The 23057-nt window shown below is 32.6% G+C and overlaps 1 protein-coding gene across 1 annotated transcript in view; it reads left to right on the plus strand.

The window, feature by feature from the left end:
* LOC145322774 (uncharacterized) overlaps positions 1-23057 on the plus strand; it is an 89479-nt gene that overhangs the window by 64888 nt on the left and 1534 nt on the right. Inside the window, exons 2-5 of the mRNA XM_080165029.1 lie at positions 3386-3523; positions 5981-6088; positions 6407-6891; positions 7271-7962. Of these exons, the coding sequence (XP_080021155.1) occupies positions 3386-3523; positions 5981-6088; positions 6407-6891; positions 7271-7962 (1423 nt within the window). The remainder of the gene's footprint in view (positions 1-3385; positions 3524-5980; positions 6089-6406; positions 6892-7270; positions 7963-23057) is intronic.

The following is a 23057-nucleotide window of genomic DNA, read 5'->3' on the forward strand; positions in this document are numbered from 1 at the left end:
AACAATATCATTGAGTATCTACATTATAATATCTATTGGATGTGTATTATATCAAATTCAAACCGTTTAAAATATTATAAACTTACTTTCAAAAAGTTTAAAAACTTTTAAACATTATTTAGCTACTCTAGAAATTTACATTAGGGTTCTTTGGGTATAAGACAATAGACGATAAATTAATGTTTTTAATAGACAATTTATTGGTTAAAAACTGTGGACGCTACTGGTTTGTACTAACTTATCAAGATTTGATAATTTCTCGCATCGTATTATAAACAGCTTTCCGCGGATATAGAATGTACAATTATAAGATTAAAGCCAGTTTTTTAGCCCCGAGGTGCCGAAGGCAAGGGCTAAATAAACTGGTTTTAATCTTATGATTGTACATTTTTATATTCGTAGAAAGCTGGATATAATACGATGCTAGACATAGTTTTTTCGTATAGATGAGAACTGGTTCCTATCCACCGGATTCGAATGAATACGAGAAAAGGTTTAAAGCAAGAAATTAAAGATTTAGTTTTAAAAACTTTAGGTACCAGTATGATTTACAGTCAAACGTCTTATCCTTCCCTAGATCCTAAGCATATATTTATAAAAATCAATGGAAAATTTTATCCTTGTTAGAAAAAACCTATTATCCAATTTAAAGTTTGGTAAAGACAACAAGATAATTCTATTGACGAAAATAAATTTTCTAGTATGGATTACAACTTTTAATATCCGCGGAAAGCTGTCTCTAATACGATAAATTAATGTTTTAGAATTCCCGAAAGTTGTTTAATAAGATCTAGCTAACAATTAAACCGATTGAGTTTTCCATTTAAACAGATATTAAAAAAGAGATAAATGGTGAGCCCTGACTATAACGAGCGTTTATTTTCGCATGTAGCATAACTAATTAAATAAACTTAACAATTTAAATAGAATATGTTTACAGGGATCTAAGGGATAAGACAATGGCCCATAAATTGATGTACATCCCCAATGATGATAGACAAAATTACCCTTTTGTGGATTATAATTATGTGTTAAACGTATAACACTCAGCTTGATTAAGCAACCAATCAGAATTCTTTAAAAGCCCCCAAAGTTCACAAGCAAACCAATAAGAAAACCTTATTAATAAATATTGGGGACTAGTGTAATAAATAGCCCATTGTCAGCTAACTCCCTGATATGTTTAACTCTATTATAAATCAGGAATTCTAAGGGATAAGACAATATATGTTTAATTGATGTATATCTAATGTATTGTTGATTACAAAGTTAGGACACTGCTAGTTTGAACCAACCAATCAAGATATAATGAAAGTTTCTTAAGTTTGTAAGCCAACGAATGAGAGAACATGTTTCCCTTTAGCTACTAATGGATATAATTATCCTCGTTTTAAAGAAACAAAATTGTTTTTGACTTGATTTAAGTAATTATTACAAAATTTTATAATTGTGTACTTTGTACTAAAAACAAATTATCAAATAACTAGTTTGAAACTTTATTAATGACTAAGATAAACAAGGATGACAATATTAAGAACCCTTGTCAGTAGCGCAGCTACTCTATGAATAGATTTAGTACGTACATCAGAATGCTATGAAAACAAGTTTCTTAAGGGAAAAGACAATGGACGATTTTGGTGGAAAAGTTTGGACATTGCATTCTCAATCAAGATTGTAATAAAGTGAACAAATAAAAATATTTTTAAATCTTTGGGCTTCAGTATAATTTAAAGTCCAATGGCCCCTCCCTCCCTATTAAAAAAGCATTGCTAATTTTAAATCATGGACTCACGGACATACAAATTACTAGAGTAGTCTCGCTCATGCAAAAATGCACTATTATCAGAAATCAAACATAGTTAGTCTCAGGGAAACAGGAATTATTTAATGGACGATAAATTAATTATTCCCCTGACTCAATACTTATGTGTAAAATTATGTCTTTGGCAACTGATTATTACTATAAATGGTTGAAGTTAGATTTTTATCTTTCATTGCCCTCCCCCCCCCTCCTTCCTGGTTTGTTATCAAAATAAAAAATTTGAAACTTTGCAAATATAGTAAATAGTCAGGGATCTTAAGGGATAAGACAATGGATAATAATTTGATGTATGTGTCCAATGATGATACACAAAATTAACCCTTTGATAGATTAAAATGTATTGGTTTGGTAAGCAATCAATATTTAAATACACAAAGTGTTTGGGTCAACGAATAAGATAACGTAAGTAAAAAACTTAAGGTACACATGTAATTAACAGTCCAATTTCCCCTCCCTCCCTGTATAAAGTATATGAAGTCGGCAAATCAATAAATTTACAATCAAAGCTTAAGTAGCCGCAAAAAAAACGTTGACCGCTAGCCGCTTTTGGCCGCTAAAATCTAGACAGTCTAATTTTCATAACTAGATTCAAGCGTCAGCTACATTTTGCCGCTTTAATTCATCTGCTATAATTTAGCGGCTGGCGATGCTTTAAATTAGCATAAATCTTTTGAAAATGAAAATAAATGAATTTCTAGGGTTTCTTTACAAACATGTGGGGTAATTTCCCTTATTCTGAAAGTGGATCAACTATCCCCCCCCCCCTCCTCCCCTGAAAGATATTTCTTACGTAGGCTTTGGGGACTGTAAATTAGACTGGTTCCCAATGTTTTTACAGTTACTTTCTCTTGGTCTTTAATTTCAAAACTTTGGTGTCCAGCATTAATCTGAATCAATATAAGGGTTAATTTTAATTATCATAATTGAGGATGAACATTTTCTTATCCATTTTACTCCCTACAGTGCAGTGATTGGGTTGTATAAATTACACAAATTATCAATGTATTTTTTTTTCGGGGGGGGGGGAGGTTTTCAAATACGGTTCAAAATGATTTTATGGGAAGTTCCAAACATGTGTTTGTAAGAAAGTACTTCTTAAAATAAATTATCTTAGCCTTTAACACATTCAATTTCTTATATGTTTGTTCGTTTGTCTGTCATATATGTTTGTTTGTCTGTCTATCTCAATGTCACACATGATTGTCTTTATGTTTGTCTGTTATATCTGTCTATTTTATTGTGTGTCTGTCCTATATATCTGTTTATCTGTCTGTCTGTTATTATTGCTTGTCTGTTATATCTGTTTTATTGTCTATTTTTCTGTCATATATATGTTTGTCTGTCTGTCTATCATAGTAGTTATAAACATTCCTTGGACCTGCAAGCAAACTTCAATGTAAAGGAGAACCATATCAGTTCAGAGGTTAGTGAAATCCTTCGCTACACACACACACACACATACACACACACAGAAATTCTATTAATTTTACGTAATGATTGCAATAAAACATCAAATTTAATGACAATACCAACCAAAAACTAATAATTTCATTTTATTTTCAGACCAGTTATGAGATGGAACGTTACCTGCGGGAACAGGAGCCCCAGATCAAGAATGAACCTTTCGACTTTGTCGAGTCAGTCGGCATCATCCACGATTCCTGGATCAAATCTGAGATTAAGGAGGAAGATTTATTTCAAGTAAGGCCTTTTTTAAAAAGTAGCGAAGCTACTCTATAATTATGGTCTATCTGTATGTCTTTACGTTAGTCTGTACGTCCGTCTTTGGGATCATCCATGATTCATAGATCAAATCTGAGATTAAGGAGGAAGATTTATTTCAAGTATGGCCGTTTTTTACAAAGTAGCGCATCTACTCTATAACTATAATGTCTGTACGTCTGTCTGTTCCTCCGTCGTTGAAATATCTCTAATGATTATTGTATCAAATCATAAATAAAAAATATTTATATTAAGTAAGCCATTTTTTTATGTAGCCACTTACATCAAAAGTAATGGTCTGTACGTCCGTCCGTCTGTTCGGCAGGAATATTTGTTTTAAAAGAGACTATTTTCTTTGTAAAGATCTTAAGGGATAAGAAAATGGTCAAATTTTCTGTAGATGGTTTTCGCAGATTTTTTTAAAAAGCTTTTCTAAAATTGGGATCGAAGGTCAGTCCGTCTGTCCAAACAGTTAGCTCAAAATGTCCATAAAAAGTAACCTGCATTTAATTAGTTTTTCAACAAATTTATTTAAAAATTTGTTTCGAAATTATATGTACATTTATCTTCTAGTTATTCAATTTTGACACTCTACAAGTGATGATGTTCGTTGTCTTACCATTTCAGTTCTTCGCTTTTATGGATGTTGTCATCCTTGTTTTTTTTTAAGTTAATATAATATGAAATGTAATTAATGTACTTTAATTGTTTAACATTATTTGTTTAACATTCCTTAGAACAAATTCCTAATTATAAACACGAATTGTTTTCTTTAATTATTAAAGTACATGATTTAAGGCATATACCTATAGGAAAGGGAATTAATTTTGGTGTTTTTTTTATTTTAAGCCAAACATTAAAAAAATTGTTTATATGTGTGTATGTGTTTGTTCTTTAGAATCTATCGAATGGCCCAATATTAATCAAAGGGCAGGTTTTAGGCTATTCAGTCTAATATAGGTCAACTTCCCCTCAAGATATAGGAAAGTTTAAAATTATTTTGGGGGAGCGGAAAAATCACCCTGAAAGAGAAATTACCCCTAGAAAAAATGATCCCACAATTTGTTTTTCTTCTTAAAACTAAAGTTTGCTCTGCTGAAGGCCTCTAGAAGCGTAGCCGCTAGTTTAACAATATAATAATAATTTTTTGTATAAGCCCAATCCTTAAATTCCTGGAGGTTACACTAACTATTATATTCATTTGAATCAATGTAATTACATCACTCACGCTTTTTCCGGGAGGGAGGGGACATTGGACTGTAAATTATACTGGTACCCAAATTTTTATAGACACTATATTTCTTTCCTTAGTTTCAAAATTAGAGACTTAGATTGATTGATTTTGATAGATGATTACAATCTAGAAGTACCTAACTTTTTCAGTAATAATTTTAATCAATTCAAGTGCTGATTTTTATCATAGGAATTTTTTGTCCATTGTCTTATCCCTTAAAATCCCTGACCTTGGTTGACCTTGTAAGCATAAGCATTTAAGTAGCGCAGCTTCTCTATTATTAGGACATTGACGAACGTCCCTGTACTTCCCTCTGTAATAAAAAGTAACACAAGATAACTCATTTTTGTATTTTAATTTTCATTTAATTTTCAAATTGTATTGCTCCGTTTTTTTGTAGATTTTAACTTTTTTGAATAAAGTAAAAGTTCATAATTTCTAGACGGGGCAAATTGAAAAATTGAATGTCTAAACACCCACCTATACCCCCCCCCCCCCATCAAACATCTACAAAAAATACCGACTCCTTTTTGGCAATATTGCAAGTTAGAGGGGTGTTCTAACCTTACTGATAGTTTTTCTTCAATAATTTGCAAAAATAAACTTTTTTAATACCTAAGTATAAAGTACCTTGATGGATGTTTATGTTTGCTCTTTAAGATCTCGTAAACTACTGGAGCACAATTTCAGGGATGAATTTCGCCTTATTAGATCGGGAATCATTATTTTTACATTTTATATGAAGCATTACTTATTATTTGTATAAACATGCAATTTTAGTATACTTTACTACTTATGTGTATTATTTTTAGTCATGTATGTTTAAAACCCGTGCAAATAAATTATAATGTTCAGGATCTAAAGGGATACGACAATGGCCGCTAAATTGATTACCTAACCTAACCTAATGTTTAGGAAATTAAAGATAAAGACTTGCTAATTAAGTGTGAACCCTTTGACTTTTAGTTCGTCCTGCAGCCTTTTCTTTAATCCTACTTAACCTAACCTAAGGTTAATCTGCTGATTAAGTTCAAACCCTTTGACCTATAGTTAGCCCTGCGGTCCATTCTTTAACACTTCTTGACCTAACCTACTGTTTAGAAAATCAAAGACAATTATCAGCTGATCAAATGTGAACCGTATGACCTTCAATTATCCACCGGGCCTTTCTTTAACCCTACTTAACCTAACCTAATATTTAGGAAATCAAGGACACTGACCCGCTGATCAAATGTGAGCCGTACGACTTGGATGATACTGACGATGACAGGCTCAGCCTAGATGACCTCAACATCTGGGAGACGGACAAGGTAAGGATTTTGATTACATGGCCTTTGTCTTCAAGTTCTTAGTTTAAAGTTTGATAAGATGTACTGTTTTTATTCCAAGGCATTCTTCCTAATTTTACAATACAATTATTGATAGATTGAAATCATTGGTGGAAAAGATTCAAGCAATCAAGATATAATAAAAGCTCCAATGTTCTTTTGCCAATTAATGAGAGGAAATTAATTTAAAACAATATAATTTAAGAACCAATGTCTTATCCCTCACTTTTTCCTTCTATTTAAAAGCCTAAGTTTTCATGAAAGTAGATAAATTTGTTCGATAATTTTTCCTTTCTCTAGGTATCTGAAGGCTCCAGCAGTGACAAGGCCTCCGTATCCTCAGATCCAGGCTTCCTGTCCTCCAGCAGTTCTACCTGCAGCATCCACTCTCTGGAGGGTGACCTGCCCGCCCACCAACCTCGCTGCAACACCAGCAGCGCCCAGCTATCCAGCCCAGCCGTCAACCATCAACCGCGTTTAATGCTTGCAACGGCTACATCAAGCTCTGCTAATCTACAGCAGCTTGGTCAACAGCAGTTTGTGCAGGGAAAGGCGGTTGGCGGCTTTCAGCCGCTTGCCGGCCGCCTGCAGGCAAGGATTATAACCACCTCCTCTCCTTCTTCCGCCAGCTGCAGCGGCTCAGCCGCTACTTTACTGGCGGCATCTAGCAGCACCTCCACCTCCAACATGACCGCTGTTTTTAGCGGCAAAGAAGCTGCCAGAAGTCATGTTAACGCTGGCAATAGGTTGGATAATATTAGTTTAGTTTCTCCAATTGATAATAGGTAAGAAGTTTATTTACATTTTTAATTAGCATAGCCTCACTGTAACTAACTTTATCCGTTCGTTCGTAACTAATCATGTTAAACTATTGCAGAGAGGAAAAGAAAAATAACTTAATAAAGTCTTTAAGAATTAAGAGAAAGAAAGATTAATTGCATAATGAAAATAATTTTTTTCGAACACAGTAATAGTGTCTGACTGATTATGACGTAACAAAAAAAATTAGCCAATGAGAGGCCACTATAAATTTTACCATTGGTCAATAACGGCCTCTCATTGGCTAATTTTTTTTGTTACGTCATAATCAGTCAGACACTATTACTGTGTTCATTTTTTTCAAAAAGTAAATTTAACACTTTTTAATATTTTGTATCGCTTTAGGCAACAATTAACGGTCAAAGTTGCCACCATAGGCAACCACCACCAACAAATGGGCAACAGCCACCAATCCAACGCCGTCGGCGGTGGTCAGCACGCCCACCACCTGTCTATCGGCCATTCAGCCGCGGCCATGACAACCAGCCACACGACAACACCCACCATCTCCTTCCAGACGCTGACCCCGCCATCGTCGCCAGAGGCTTCCAGCGGCAGCGGCGGTGGTAGTCGTCACGGGTCCTCGCCGTCACCTATGCAAGTTGTGTCAGCCGCCACTTTCTCCTCGTCCTCCCCTCAGCTGCTAACGTCAACGCCGCTGCAGACAACAGCTTTAACGGGTGCATTGACCGCGGCCACCACAACCACCACGCTGCGGGCGCTGCCCGCCGGCCTTGTACGGGTAGCCTCGGCGACCGGGCCCAACGGCCAGCCGCGCAATACCATCATCCGCGTGACCACCTCCAAGAACGGCAAGATCATCCCGCGCCTCATTTCATTCACCCCGACATCAGCGACCACCGCGATGGCGCTGAAAGCGGCCGCCGCAGGCGGTACTCTGACCCTGGCCGACTCGCAGTTGCGGCTGGACGCAGCGCTGGAGGAGAAGCGGAGGATACACAAGTGCAGCTTCCCTAACTGTAAGAAGGTGTACACCAAGAGCTCCCATTTGAAAGCGCATCAACGGACTCATACAGGTTAGACCGTTTTTCCATATATATATAATTATATGGTGGCTTTGCTCCTACTAATTAAGACAGAACGTCTTTTTTCTTTGTTTATAAGTGTTTTTATTTTTAATATAATTTTGATATTGTCGGTTCGCTACTTACAGATATAATAAACCCTTAATATTTCAAATTTTTGTCATTTTTTCAAATAACATTGAATTAAATATTTATAGAAAAACATTTAAAATAAAAATGCAGACTCTAAAATTAAAACAATTTATGTGCATTATAAATTTGTCTGGAAAATCGTTTAATTTTTCATTAATATTTAATTTACTAATGCACAAAGTATATTTAAGTTTATATAAATACTTTTAATGCCTTAAAATTTGAATTATTATACTAGTCCCCAAATTTGTATAATGCTTTTTTATTCGTTGATTTAAAAACTTTGAGGATTAGTGAGTTCTGATTGGTTGGGTCATTAAGTTAAATGTCCAAACGTTTCAACCATTAATTGTAATCTACAAAAGGGGTAATTTTATGTATCATCATTAGGGATTTATCGACCATCAAAGTGATCATCGCTGACACATTATCGACATCAGTATATGCTAATATTGATCGACAGAGAAGCTAAATTCTTATCCAGTGATCTTAAGGGATAAGACAATGGGCGATAAATTGATGTACATCAACAATGATAATATACATAATTACCCCTTGAAAAATTTAAAAATGTGGACACTACCAGTTTGGAAATGACCAATCAAAATTTAAGAACCCAAAGTACCCAAAGTTGTTTTGAAAAACATTGGGCTCCTGTGTAATTTTCAGTCCAATGTCCCTTCCCTGTCTCTTATCTAGTGAGGACGAAGATATTTAGACTAGTCCCCAAAGTTTTATAATAACGTTTTCTTATTCGTTGGCTTAACAACTTTTGGGACTTTCATGAATTTGATTGGTTATTTCCTTAAGTTAAGTGTCCAAATGTTTTAACCACTAATTGTAGTCTACAGAAGGTTTAATTTTGTGTATCATCATTGGTGAAGTACATTATTTATCGGCCATAATCTTATCCCTTAAGATCCCTGCTCTTATCTTTAAAATGACAAAAATTGACATTATTAAAAAAAAATAAAAAAAAATGCATTTTTTGAATTGATTATTGTTGCACTTTTTATCTATTTTCGGAAAAAAAAACTTTTTTATTCTTTTTAATTTTGACTTTTATTCTGTGGAATGAAGGGAAAAACTTCCTGTTAGTAACACTGACATAATAGCCAGGGATTAAGATGTGGACAATTCCTGCTAAACTTTGGTACTCCTATTATATCAACAAAAAATATGAAATGATATTAAAAGAGTAATTTTTACAAGATTTAAGTGTTTGTTGGAAGTTTTAAATGATTTGGGTTCAAAGGTGTATTTACCATAACCCTAAACTAGCGGCTACGCCTCCTTACAGCCTCTAGGGGCACTAAATGGAAGGGGGGTTTTAAGTTCCACCATTTTCAATTTTAGTTGCATTAAGAGCAAGTAGCCAAAAAAAGGAGAACCATATTGGTTCAGCGGTTCTACTACTTCTGTTATATAACCCTTGATGGATGGTGAATACCCTTTGTCCCTGTGTTTTATACTGCATTTATTCAATTGCAAAAGTTATCATGAATGAAATATTATTTTAATGTCCCAGATAGGCACAGGGAAAAGATAACTGGAAAAAAATACATTTTTTTTTAGAAATTGAAGATATATGAAGTCTCAATAGCATTCTTTAATAGGGATTTAAAGGGATAAGACAATGGTTAAAAAATTTATGTATATCCCCAATGGTGACACACAAAATTACTCCTACTTTATATTAAAATTAGTGATGGAAATGTTTGAACACTTAGCTTAATTAACAAACCAATCAAAATTCATTAAAAGTCCCCAAAGTTGTTAAACCTGCAAGCAACGATTAAGAAAACGTTATTTTAAACTTTGGAGGATAGTATAATAAACAGCCCAATATACCTCTCTCTGAGTTTATATAGTTAACCATTGTCTCAATTTATCTTGCAAGAAACTATCAATTTTAAGTCGCCAAAAAGTTTGAGGCAAATTTTTTTTCTTCAGTTGGTATATTCCTTTCCCTGACTCACTGGCTTACTGCCACTGCAGTCAGGGATTAGGGATATATCAATGGCCCTGTAAAAACTGGTGAGGTCCTATTGACTTTCAATTTAATTAGTTTAAGTCGACTACATATACATGTATGTATATCATGTAAATATTGTCTAACTATAGTTTTATGGATCTTAAGGAATAAGACAATGTACTATATAAATTGATATACATTATACAATATACATCCCCATTCCCAATTATGATTAATAAAATTAAACTTTCTCTAAGATTAAAATTATTGGTTGTAAAGATTGGATACTGTTTGTTTGGAACCAACCAATCAAAATTTAATAATACTACCCAACAATTAAAATAACTCAGTTATAAAACTTTGGGAACCAATTTTTCTCTAATGCCATACTCCTATCCCTGAAACACAGTGCAGTGAAAACACACACACACACACTCAGAAGTAATAAAATATTTAATATTTTTCTCCCCCCCCCCCCAAACTCTGCATGAGTGATGGGATTTAAATAAGCTTTATTGCCAACATTAAATATATTATATATTATATATTGACACACAAATATATTTTGTCATATATTTTTTACATACTTCCTTTTAATTTCCTTACAACAATTTGACGATAATACGTCAGTCATTGCCACTTTCGAGGGGCAAAGAGTTAAATAGTAGTACCCTTCAATCGGCAATGATCCTCTAAACGCACCACATTTGCTTTTGCGCTGAATAAACAATACATATATATTGTATATAAATACAGACAACTACCTGCCACAAATGGCAAAAACCTTATTGCTGGCAGTTGAAAAAATTATAAACTGCCTGAGGAAACTTAATATATTTAAGCATTGTCATAAAAGTAAATAAATAATAGAAAATCACAATTTCTTAAGGAACAAGAAATGTTCTGCTTTACAACTAGACATTGGGCTGTAAATTTGGTACCAACATTTTTATAACAATAATATCTTATTAATTGGCTGGAAAGCTTTGGATTATTGATCTTTTTGGTTTCTTCCAAGATAACTTACAGAAGAGGTCATTTTGTTTATCATCATTGGGAATGTATATCAATTTATCATCTATTGTCTTATCCCTTAAGATCTCGGATCAAAAAGTAAGTCAATAATACATTGCGGAGAAGCTATACACCATGCAGTTAACAATATTGTGTAAAGACAAACGTTAAATGTCCCATCGGTTCTGCAAAAACGCCTTTTTTCTATGTTTCATATTTTAATTTTACATTTTGTCGCAATTATGATGATTTAAATTACAATTATTACTGATTTACATCCTAAATGATCATTCACAAAATTACCCCTTTTGTAGATTTAGTGGTTGAAACGTTTGGACACTCAACCTAATTAACCAACCAATTAAAATTTACTAAAGTACCTAGAGTTTTAAAGCCAACGAATTAAAAACGTTATTTTAAAACTTTTAAGGACTAGTGTAATATACAATCCATTGTCCTCTCTTTCTCTGAGATAAAGGTGTTTATAGCTAACATGAAACATAAAAAATGTGATTCTTGCGTTATTGTTGGTGCACTAAGTTTTGCTTGTCTATCATTGTTATCAAATTTGTCACTTTTATATCAAAATTGATAAGAAATAATAATTTCTTATAAAATATAACTGACTAACCCTCCCCCCCCCCCCAAACTCTTCCCATTTTTTCTAGATTTACCTCCTTTAAATGTTTTAAAGTTTTCAAGGGAGGGTGGGAACATTGGACTGGTTATTTCACTAGTCCCTGAAGTCTTACAATAACGTTTTCTTATTCGTTGAAGTAACAAATCTACAGAAGGGATACTTTGTGTTATTCTCATTTGGGATGTACATTAATTTACTGGCAATTGTCTTATCCATTTACATCCCAGGAAGTTATTATATTAATTTGAAGTCATAATAGAAAATTTAAATTATGTCGATCACCCTAAAAACAAAGCAAATAATGGCAATTCTTGCATTTAAACTTAAATTATACAGCAAAGCTTATTTGATTTTGACTGCAATAGAGGTCATTAGTGACAAATAATCGATATCTACGTTGATACATAAAACATATATCTACCATGCAAAATATCATAATAAAAAAGACTATCAAGATTAGCTTTGAATTGTTCTTGTTATTTTATATAAAAAATGCTATCAAAATGAACTATAAACTCTCTCATGTACTTTGGAAAACTTGTAAACAAAATTATCAAAATTAAAATTCGCCCCTATCCTAAAGGAATGGGAGGAAAAAACCACGAAAATAACCTAAAACCACCCCAAGATAATTATAAAGCCTCCCTGAAAAGTTCAACCAATTCAAACCAGCAATTTTAGAGGTCTTTAGCTTCAGACACAAAAACCATAAAGTATGAATAAAATAATCTAATCCGTAATCAAAAGGATGTATGTCAGATTTTTTTATAGGGGGTGGTTGGGTAATTATATGAATTAAACCCATTTAGATTAGATTTTTGTTTGTTATTATAACAACATAATTAAATATTATCATTCTTAGAATAGCGTTACATGATACATTACATGATTAATAATTATTATCTTATTTTTACAAATTTTATAATCCTCCTTACTGTTTTATTAAAAAAAAAAATTTCATTCATTGATAGAAAAATGTTTGAATTCTTATGAAATGAGTAATACTAAGTATGATTTATTAGAAATATCTTCATTAAAAAATGCTTTATTGCTGACTTATTTGTTTAAGAAGCAATTTGTGTATGAAATAATTTTTAGGAACTTGGTATTTTTGAATTAATTTACAATGAAAATACTTTAAAGGTCCTAGGACAAACGCAGGAGTCCCAAACGTCAGAGTGGACAAACGCAGGAGTGAACACTTGACCTAACCTAACCTATTTAAGACCAACTTATATGTGTTTTAAATGCCTAACCCCTCCGTGGGGCTTATTTGTACATTCATATCTTAACCTAACCTAATCTGTATAGAAATACTTATTTAAATAAATAGTTTAACACTCCTGCGTTTGTCCAATCCGATGTTTGGGACTCCTGCGTTTGTCCTTTAACTCAACATAGAACAAAAAATCTCTTAATTTTTTTAGTAAAAAAAATTTCACATTATAAAAAATAAAAATATTTATGTAGATGAAAATTTTGCTTAGCTATTTAGAAATCCTATTAAATATGTGAACACAAACAAACACACAAGCATCTAATTACTTACGTAAAAAGAATTTCACATGAAGGCATAGGCATATTGTAATATTCTTTATTTTTTCTTACGGGAAAAACCAGGGCCTGGCAGCCACTGCTGCGTTCCTAAATTATTCCAGCAGCCATATGCAAATTTGAAGCAGCTTAGCTGCTAAAAAATATACCAAGACATGTACAATTAAATGCTAATTTTGCAATACGGTCGCGCGGTTGCCAATCCATGCAAAATTTCTCGTTGTAATATTGCTGGTATTAAACTACATATATCATATTTAACGACAGTTCAGGACAAAATCTTGTCCAGGCCCCAGGGGTAACAGGGATGGGAAGATGTATGGAAAAATAGAATTATAGACAAATGTATAGTCAGACTGTTGAACAGACAGACAGATAGATAGAAAGACATACAGATATGCAGGTAAACAGACATGGACTGACAGACAGATTGATAAACAAAAAAGACACCTTGATAAACAGATTAGTAGACAGATAGACAGACAGACATATAGATATACAGATAGGCAGACTTGTAGACAGACAGACAGACAGACATATAAACTAACAGTCAGACAGACAGATTGAAGGAAAGACAGATATATGTACTGATAGTCATATAGACAGACAGACAGACTGATAGACAGTCATTTAGATGGACAGACAAACAGACAGACGAATAGCAATAAAGACATTAATATATACTGATAGTCAGTCAGACAGATAGATAGACAAACATATAAACAGATAGATAGACCGAAATATAAACATACAGACAGGTAGAAAGTTAGTTAGTTAGACAGACAGACAGAGAAATCTAATTTTTAACCAAATAAACTATCCATTTATTTTTATAAATGATATAAATCATTTTAATGAATTTTCAAATCTACGGCTGTGTGGACATTTACAAAAAGAAGGGTTAGAAGAATAAAAAGGAAATTTAACTAAACTGTTTTTGCTAAGAAAAATAATTTTGCCTCTTACTTGTAAATTTATTGGTTGAAAATTTCTGACACTAGTACTTTAAACCAACCATTACAAATTTAATAAAGATAACCAACATTTTGGAGCCAAAGAATGAGAAAACGTATTTTTATAACTTTGGGTACTGTTATAATTTCAAGTCCAATGTCTCCTCCCTTCCTGTGTATTATTCGATCAACGTGTTGAAATATGCAGGGAGGGAGGGGAAATTGGACAATAAATTACACTGGTATCCAAAGTTTTATTAACCACGTTATCTTATTGGTTGGTTCCAAACTAATAGTTTCGAAACTTTAATCAAGAGAAGGACTAATTTTGTTTATCATCATTTATGAAAAGCATAGATTTTTCTTCCATTGTCTTATCCCTGAACCCTGAGAAATTTGTGAATAAATTAGCGGAAACCTTTTAAATTTCTATGTAGAGTAGATACAATATAAAACTTTATCCAAAATTATATTTATGATTATATTATTATTTTGACACACTTTTCATTTTACATTTTTAATTAAAGCAGTATGGCATTTTAGAGAGGGAGGGGATATTGACTGTAAATTATAATGGTACTCAAAGTTTTATGAATATGTTGTCTCATTTGTTGGATTAAAAACTTTGGAGACTTTTGTCGCATGTAGTCTAGACTTTTAAACCAATAACCAATTTGCAGAAAGGTATTTTGGTTTATTATAATTGGGAATGTACATCAATTTATTGTTCATTGTCTTAACCCTACTCAAACATTTATATATTAAATGATTATTAAATCATTAAAATTCAAATGAAGTCATTATTATTTTGATAAAAATACCACAAAAATATTTTTACTTATTATTAAAACAAAACGTACTGTTTAATCTTATTACACAGCAAATTTTAAATTGTAATATACTATATATTTAGGGATCTTAAGGGATAAGACAATGGATGCTCAACAAAGTTACTCATTCTGTAGATTTAATTTATTGGTTGAAAAGTCTAGACACTCCTTTTTTTACCAACCAATGAAGATTTGATTATAGTCCCCAAAGTTTTTAAGCTAACTAATGTTTATCTTACGATGGTTAAAAAATTGATATACAGCCCCAATTATGATACACAAAATGACCCTTTCTGTATCAAAATTCAACCAACAGTCCCCAAAGTTTACACATGCAAATATTGGAAAGATTTATTTATCATCCATTGTCTTATCCCTGTATGAAAAAGCAAAGACAGACACCTCACAAAAACAGAAATTTCTAGCGACACATGGATATACCTTCTCGAAAAAAAACTGCTTGTCAAAACTAAAGTTTGCAAATGAAACCATCAAAAGATACATATAAAGCTTCCCTTTAAATCCTAACCTAACCTAAATCAAAATAAGTTTTTTTAACAATTTACTAGAACAAAAGATTTTTTGTTTGTAGGTAAAAATCTATCCTTAATTCCCTGGGTATAGTTCCCATATAAGTGCTTTGCAAAATTCTTGGTCAGATTTTTTGTGTTTTTGTCAGGGAAGCCACTCTATAACTTATTCAGGGTGGAGGGAGGGGACATTGTACTGGAAATGATTTAAGTGCCCAAAGTTTTAAAAACACGTTCTTTCATTCGTTTACCTAAAACTGTGGGGACTTTTGTTAAACCTAGTTCAAACAAGCAGTGTCCAGACTTTTGAACCAATAACTTTGTTTACCTTCATTCAACTTACCTTATTCGTCTAGTAGCAAATTTTTTTAGGCCACATTTTTATGTTATATTTTTAAATTATATAAAATAATGGGGGGGGAGGGATTATTTGGACTTAATTTGTAGAGAATGGGATTATACCAAATTATTATTTAGATAAACCGACAATAAATCATTTTTATTCCTTAAAGCTAAAACTAAATTGATACAGTGAAAGGATAGGACAATGGGCGAAAAATTAATATTTCCTATTTCATTCTGTTTTTAGTAACTGTTTTTAGGGAGGGGGGAGGGGTTGCATTGAATCCTCCCTTTCCTCTCTGTAAAAAAAGTTCCCAATATCTATTTAGGAGTTGACATTGGACTGTAATTTTAACTGGTACCCAAAGTTTTAAATTACTCTATCTTATTCGTTGGCACATAAACATTGGAAACTTTAATTGAATTTTGATTTATATGCTCCAAATATGTAGTGATCAAACTTCTTATACAATAATCTTAAAATAAAGAAAGGGTTATATTGTTTATCATCATAGTGTGGGAGGTTCAACTTATATAACAAGCACTGCGTGTTCAAAAATATCGGGCCTCTTAAGGGGCTTTTCGTCGTATTTTCACATTAGCTTTTGATAGTTTATGTTAGGTTAGGTTAGGTGATTGCCCTGCAGAAGCTAGAAATAGGAGGAAAGCTCATGTGAAAATACGACGAAACGCCCTTTAAGAGGCGTTGTCACGAAAGGGACTAAATCCAAAATATCTGCTAATGCCTAAATATAAAAAAAAGATACTTTGTATATTGGTATGTCTAGAATGCGTATATTATGTACATATTTTTAGTAGCGAAGCTACTCTATGTCTCTAAATATCAGTCTGTCTTAAACATTTCAATATTAATAACAATCAGCTCCTATTTATGAAAGAATCTTGCTTTTTTGTGATAATTCCGAGGATGAATAAGCAACAATTGTTCTATATTCTATAATTATGCTTTCATTTAAGATAGATGTATAGAATTATCTTTCTAGCTTCGCTACTTATGGATGTTGTCATCCTTGTTATTTTTTCTATGTATGTATATTTATATGTTTGTATGCTATTGTATGTAAAAAGCTTTTTTCATTCCTCATACTTATATAGCATGGAATAGGGAAGTATATATATTACAATAAACGTAGTCAGTTCGTTCATCCAGTAGGAGGGGAGGGGATGGAAGGGGCTCGTTATTTTAGCCAGCTGCAAGCTTCACTTTATAAGAGTACATGATAATCTGGTGTATGATCCAAGTAATTATAAATCTATTGTCATGACTTACATACGATGATTCAACTTATCATTCTCAAATTATGTCGACTTAATATAAAGTGGCTATAGCTGATATATTATCGACATAGGAATCAGAGAACTTAAGGAACTAGACAATGAACGATGAATTGATATACATCCCAAATGATGATTTTAAAAATTACCACTTCTGTACATAAGATTATAGGTTGAAATGTTTGAACACTAATCAAATTTAATAAAGTACCAAAAGTTTTTGAGCCAACGAATAAGATAACGTGGCTAAAATAATTTTGGGTGTCAGTGAAATTTATAGTCCAATCTCCCTTCCCTTTCTGCAGATATTCACTTAAAAAAAATATTACTTATCCCTTCTTCCCTGATGAAAAGACTTTTATAGCTTAGGTTTGGTTACAAGAATATTTACTTTTCAGGGATATAGAGGATAGGTAAACAATCGTTTTACAAGGTTTTATATTTGTTGGCTAAAAAACTGTAGGACCTTTTATTGAATCTTGATTGGTTGGTTCTAAACTATCAGTGTCCTAACTGTTCAACCAATAATTTTAATCTACAGAGGGGTTAATTTTGTTAATCATAATTGGGGGATGAATTAATTTGTCGTTCATTGTCTTATCCCTGCATCTCTGACCTATGTTAAGTGTCGAAAAATAAATATTTTGACATTTTTACAGATTTTTCTCGGAATGGTTGAAAATTAAATAAACTTGTATATGAAAAAAGTTTTCCTTTTTTGTTTAGAAAGGCATAAGTTTTCATGAGAACTAAGTAATTAATAAAAGTACCCAAAGTTTTTAAGCCACACAAAATGACAACATGTTTCAAAAACTTTGGGAACTGGTTGAAAAAACAGCCCACTTTCCCATCCATCCCTAAAAACTCCAAAACATTCTTTAAGATAATAATTTTTCTCTAACCTTTTTGTAAAACACACTTAAACCCAAAATATTAAATAGAAAAATATCAGTTGACATTCTTTGCTTATATTTTTGTTTACTTAATATATTTTCTCAAAAATATTTATATATTTACTTTCATAGATTTTTTAATGGTCCTTTTAGTTTTGTTAAGAGTCAAGGGTCTTAAAGGACAAGGCAATGGAATATAAACACCCCCAATTTAGATAAACAAAATTACACCTTCTGTATATTTGACAAAAGGGGTATGGTCCCTTTCACGGCAACGCATCTTAAGGGGCATTTTGTTTTATTTTCACATCAGCTTTTTCTTCTAACCCTCCGAGGCCAATGGCCTAATCCTGCTGGGCAATCACCTAACTTAACCTAACCTAACCTAAAATAAATCAAAAGCTACTGTGAAAACACGACGTAACGTTCCTTAAGAGGCATTGCCATGAAAGGTACTATACTCAACAAAAGCCCCCAGAGTTGTTAAGCCAACGAATGAGCGAAAGTGTTAAGGGACCAGTATTATTTAAAATCTATTGTCCCCTCCCTTCCAGTACCTTGTAAAGTCATTCCTTGATTATTAAAACTCTTTCAAAAGTGTGTTTACTGCGCTATTTATAGATATAATTGTATTGCATATTTTATAAAAGGCAACAAGGTGTATCAAAATATGCCACCTATATATACAATTTATGCCAGAGATGGAGGGGACATTAGACTGTAAATTACACTGGTACCAAAAATTTATAACCACGTTATTGGCTCAAAAAATTTAGGATTTTGAAATTTAATTGGCTGATCCAAGGGTAATATTGTTTATCATATTTGGGCGTGTAAAAAATTTATCCTGCATTGTCTTATCCCCTAAGATCCCTGAATTTATGCACATTTTCTTCTATATCAAACACACATGTGTCTGTTTGTGTGTGTGTGTGTGTGTTAGAATGGTTCACATTTATTATAATTTTAATTTTCTTTGTATAATAGACTGGTTCGATTTGCACTATTTTTAAAAGCTTTAAAAGTTTAGGTACCTTTATTTAACCTTGATTAGTTGGTACAAGCTAGCAGTATCCAAACTTTATTATCATAATTTGGAGTGTGCATCAATACACCGTTCATTGTCTTATCCCTTAAGATCCCTGATTAAAAAACTATAAATTTGAGCCAGCCTAACAAGAATATGTGTGTGCTAGGTGTGCTGCGTAGGTTATGGCTAATTTTGTTTTTGCATAAAGCATGTTTAAGCCTACCCAACTCCCCCCGCAGGGAGATAAGGGATAGGAATGGTGGAATAAAAAGTAAAGCGCTGGAAAGTGTCATTTGTGACGTCATAAAAATACGTCTAAAAAGGAGGGTGAGAGGAGAAGTTGGAAAGAAACTCTTTAAAAAAGAGAGTGTTATTTTTATGACGTCACACATGACACTTCATAAAAAGTTATGTGTAGTTTAAATACCAGAAAAATAGCAAACATAGCTGATTTTTGAAGTTATAAAGTATTGTTTAAAGTTTGTGGACTTTAAGCTATTTATTAAAAGGCTGATATACTAGCGTCTAACATTTAAACTGCAGTTTTCTGTTTCTTTAATAACAGTACACCAAGAAGAATTTTTTTGCAATGTCCATAACCTGTAATTCCTGAAAATCCGCCAAAACTTAAAAATCTGCATTTTTCTGCATATTTTAGGTTTTCCTTTAGAAATATGGTGGCGAAAAAAAGAAGCAGGGATACAGGGTTAGGAATATGGACGATAAATCAATCTCCCACCCAACTTTTTTATTTAGCCTTTGGTAGCTGGTATAAAAGGGATCTTAAGGGATAAGACAATGGATAATAAACTAATGTATACCCCCAATAATGATGAACAAAGTTACCCCTTTTGTAGTATAAAATTGTTGGTGGAAGTATTTAACACTGAAAGTTTGTTCAACCAAATCAAGATTTGATAAAAGTCCCCAAACTTTTTAAGTCAACGAATTAGAGAACTTATTTATAAAACTTTGGGGACTAGATTATTTTCTTATCCATTTGCCCATCCCTGCATCCTAAGATTTGGAACACATTTTATTTTTAAGGGAACAATAAAATTTGGCTCAGATAAAAATTTATTCAAAAAAGTCTTTCATCTATCTATCTATCTCTTTGTCTGTGTTTTTTTATCTATCTATCTATCTCCTTTACAGTGAAGCCCCTAGAGGCGTAGCAACTAGTTTACATTATTACAAAACGTCTTTATTTTGTCATCTATATTGCTTATCTACTTCTTAAAAAATACGTATTTTTTTTACTTTTTTTACTTTTGAGTTTTTTGGATTTATAAACTTCAGGGCGGTCTTAGGAAGATAATTTTGAAAAGCGAAGCTATTCTATATTTGGGGTTTATGTGTAATTGTTTGTACTTGTGTGACGGATAGCCTTGAATGTAATATTATACTTTTAATCTCGTCAATCGATTTCAAACTCTGTAACAACAAAATCATTTAAAAAGTTTAGTTTAAAACCATTTAGAAAACCTTTTTTTTTTAATCATTGATGAAATAGGGATTACTTGGACAATTAAGACACAAGACACTACTCTATCATTCTGTCCGTCTGTATGCCTTTTTGTCAGGTATGTTGAGCTTCGCTCGTAAGGATGTTGTCATCCTTGTTTTACCCCAACAAACACTTTGACAAATAGATGCTTTTTATTGGACGTAAAATCTGGCATTTTCAATTTCATTGTGTCTTAAAAGTACCCTCCAAAAGTTAAACTTTTTACCTCTTTTTTTACACAGAATTATACTGTAGACGATAAAAAGGGTACATACTACTGCTTTGTCAACCAAAAGAATATCTGGAATATCTTGACATGTACAAAATTAGTACTTCTAGAGAAAGGGTTTTTAACCTTACTATCAAGCAAGTACCTTATTAAGTAATAGTTTTTTTTATCCTTATACTAAAGTAACAGGATGTCTGTGTGTCTGTGTGTCTGTCTGTGTGTACCGAAGGATCTCGCTAACCGCTGAACCGATCGGGTTCTCCTTAACAGGGTAGCTTCTCATAAGTCCCGGGAAGGTTTATAACTATTTTGGGGGAGGGTACCACCACCCTCCCAAGAGAAATGACAAAAAAATCGAAATTTTAAAAAAATTAGAGGAGACTTCAACGTCAAATAAAGAGGTATCGTCATAAAAATTAACTTTAACAAACAAAAACATTTAAAGTGCCACTAGAGGCCTCTAGGGGCGTAGCCGCTAGTCTACAAATAAAATAACCTGAAACTTTACTATGATCTATGTAAAGCTTCACTAAAACGAAGAAGTAAATCAGTTCAATGGTTATTGAGACCTAATCGGAAACACCTAAAACTTTCTTTTTACTTTTGTACTTTTAGTCATAATTGTCCGTTTAAAAAAAAACTAAAAGAGCGTAGTATACCTTTAAATGTTGAATGAGGTAGGTACACCACAACTACAAGTAGGTGTGTCTTCACCTCCGCGCATTTTATCATGTCTGAATAGCGATCATTTCTTGATTTCTTGGATATTGCACCAGATTTTCGCCTACTTTAATAAATTATTCTTTCAGCTGGCTATTATAACTCTCCCCAATCCCCTCCCCTGAACCATGGAGGAACGTATTGACTAATATATTAAGATTATATTAGCAACCTAAATTGACGACGAAAATTCTCCTCTCACAATATCCACGTATTATATATCCATTTAGACACAATCCTTATACTAAAGTAACAGGATGTTTGTCTGTCTGTCTGTTTGTTTGTAGCGAAGGATCTCGCTAACCGCTGAACCGATCGGGTTCTCCTTAGCTCGGGTAGCTTCTCATAGGTCCCGGGAAGGTTTATAACTATTTTCTTGGGGGTTGGACACCCCTAGCCCTCCAACAAATGAAAAATACCCCCCAACCAAAAAAAAAAAATTTTCTTTTTAAAACTAAAATTAGAATAGTGAGGTCGACTACCCCCCCTCCCCTCTCAAAAAAAAATATTCCCCCCCAAAGATTTTTTTCTTCTAAAGCCGCTAGTATGTTTATAAAGGGATGGAAATGTAAGTGTGCTATTTTTATTGTTTTATAATTGCGGTAATGAATTCACACCAAAACAAGAAAGATTCTTTTATCTACCACTTTTATCCAGGGAATGAGTGATATGACCATTGTAGATAAATTATTTTCTCTTCCCCTCCTTTATCTTCAATTATGATAAACAAAATTACCCATTAAAATTATTGGCGAATATTACTTTTTCCAAATCATGTTAGAACGAGTTACACAATTTTGGGTGGAAGAATCATTTAATTTTTATTTGAGCAATTCAAGTTTAATTTACAACCCCTTTTTCACCCCTCAATATGTGCCAGCTATAATAACACAAAACAATTCTGGAAAAAAATGAATTTATTATTATATCTTATCCCCCGCATTTCCTGGTGCAATATCACAAAAGGATAAAAAAAATACGGGAATTTAGAATTTCTAAAAAAGGATTTTTAACTTTTAAGGTCATAAAATAATTCAGATTATTTGATATAAATTTTCATGTAAAATGTATTCGAATAATAGCGTTAAACTATCCTAAGACAAACATTCATAATAAAATATTAGAACTTAATTGGTTCAGTGGTTAGGGAGATCTTAGCGAACATACAAACTTCCCTTTAAACTAATGCATTGCTACTTATTATCCCTGCGATGGCCTTAATTTGAATAAATGTGATCCGTATTTGAATATAATTATCTATCTATGTATACTATATATATATTTTCAATATAATTATCTCTTCAAATGCTTTCAATTTAATTGAACTTAATGCACATTTATCTATCTTTCTTTATATCAACATGTTTATAAAACTTAGAGTACCAGTATAATTTACAGTCCAATTCCCACTCCCTACCTCTATATTCACAAATTTTGTGTT

Source organism: Acartia tonsa, chromosome 6 (genome assembly GCF_053477335.1).
Source record: "Acartia tonsa isolate MP-2025a chromosome 6, ASM5347733v1, whole genome shotgun sequence".
In the NCBI taxonomy this organism is placed as follows: domain Eukaryota; kingdom Metazoa; phylum Arthropoda; class Copepoda; order Calanoida; family Acartiidae; genus Acartia; species Acartia tonsa.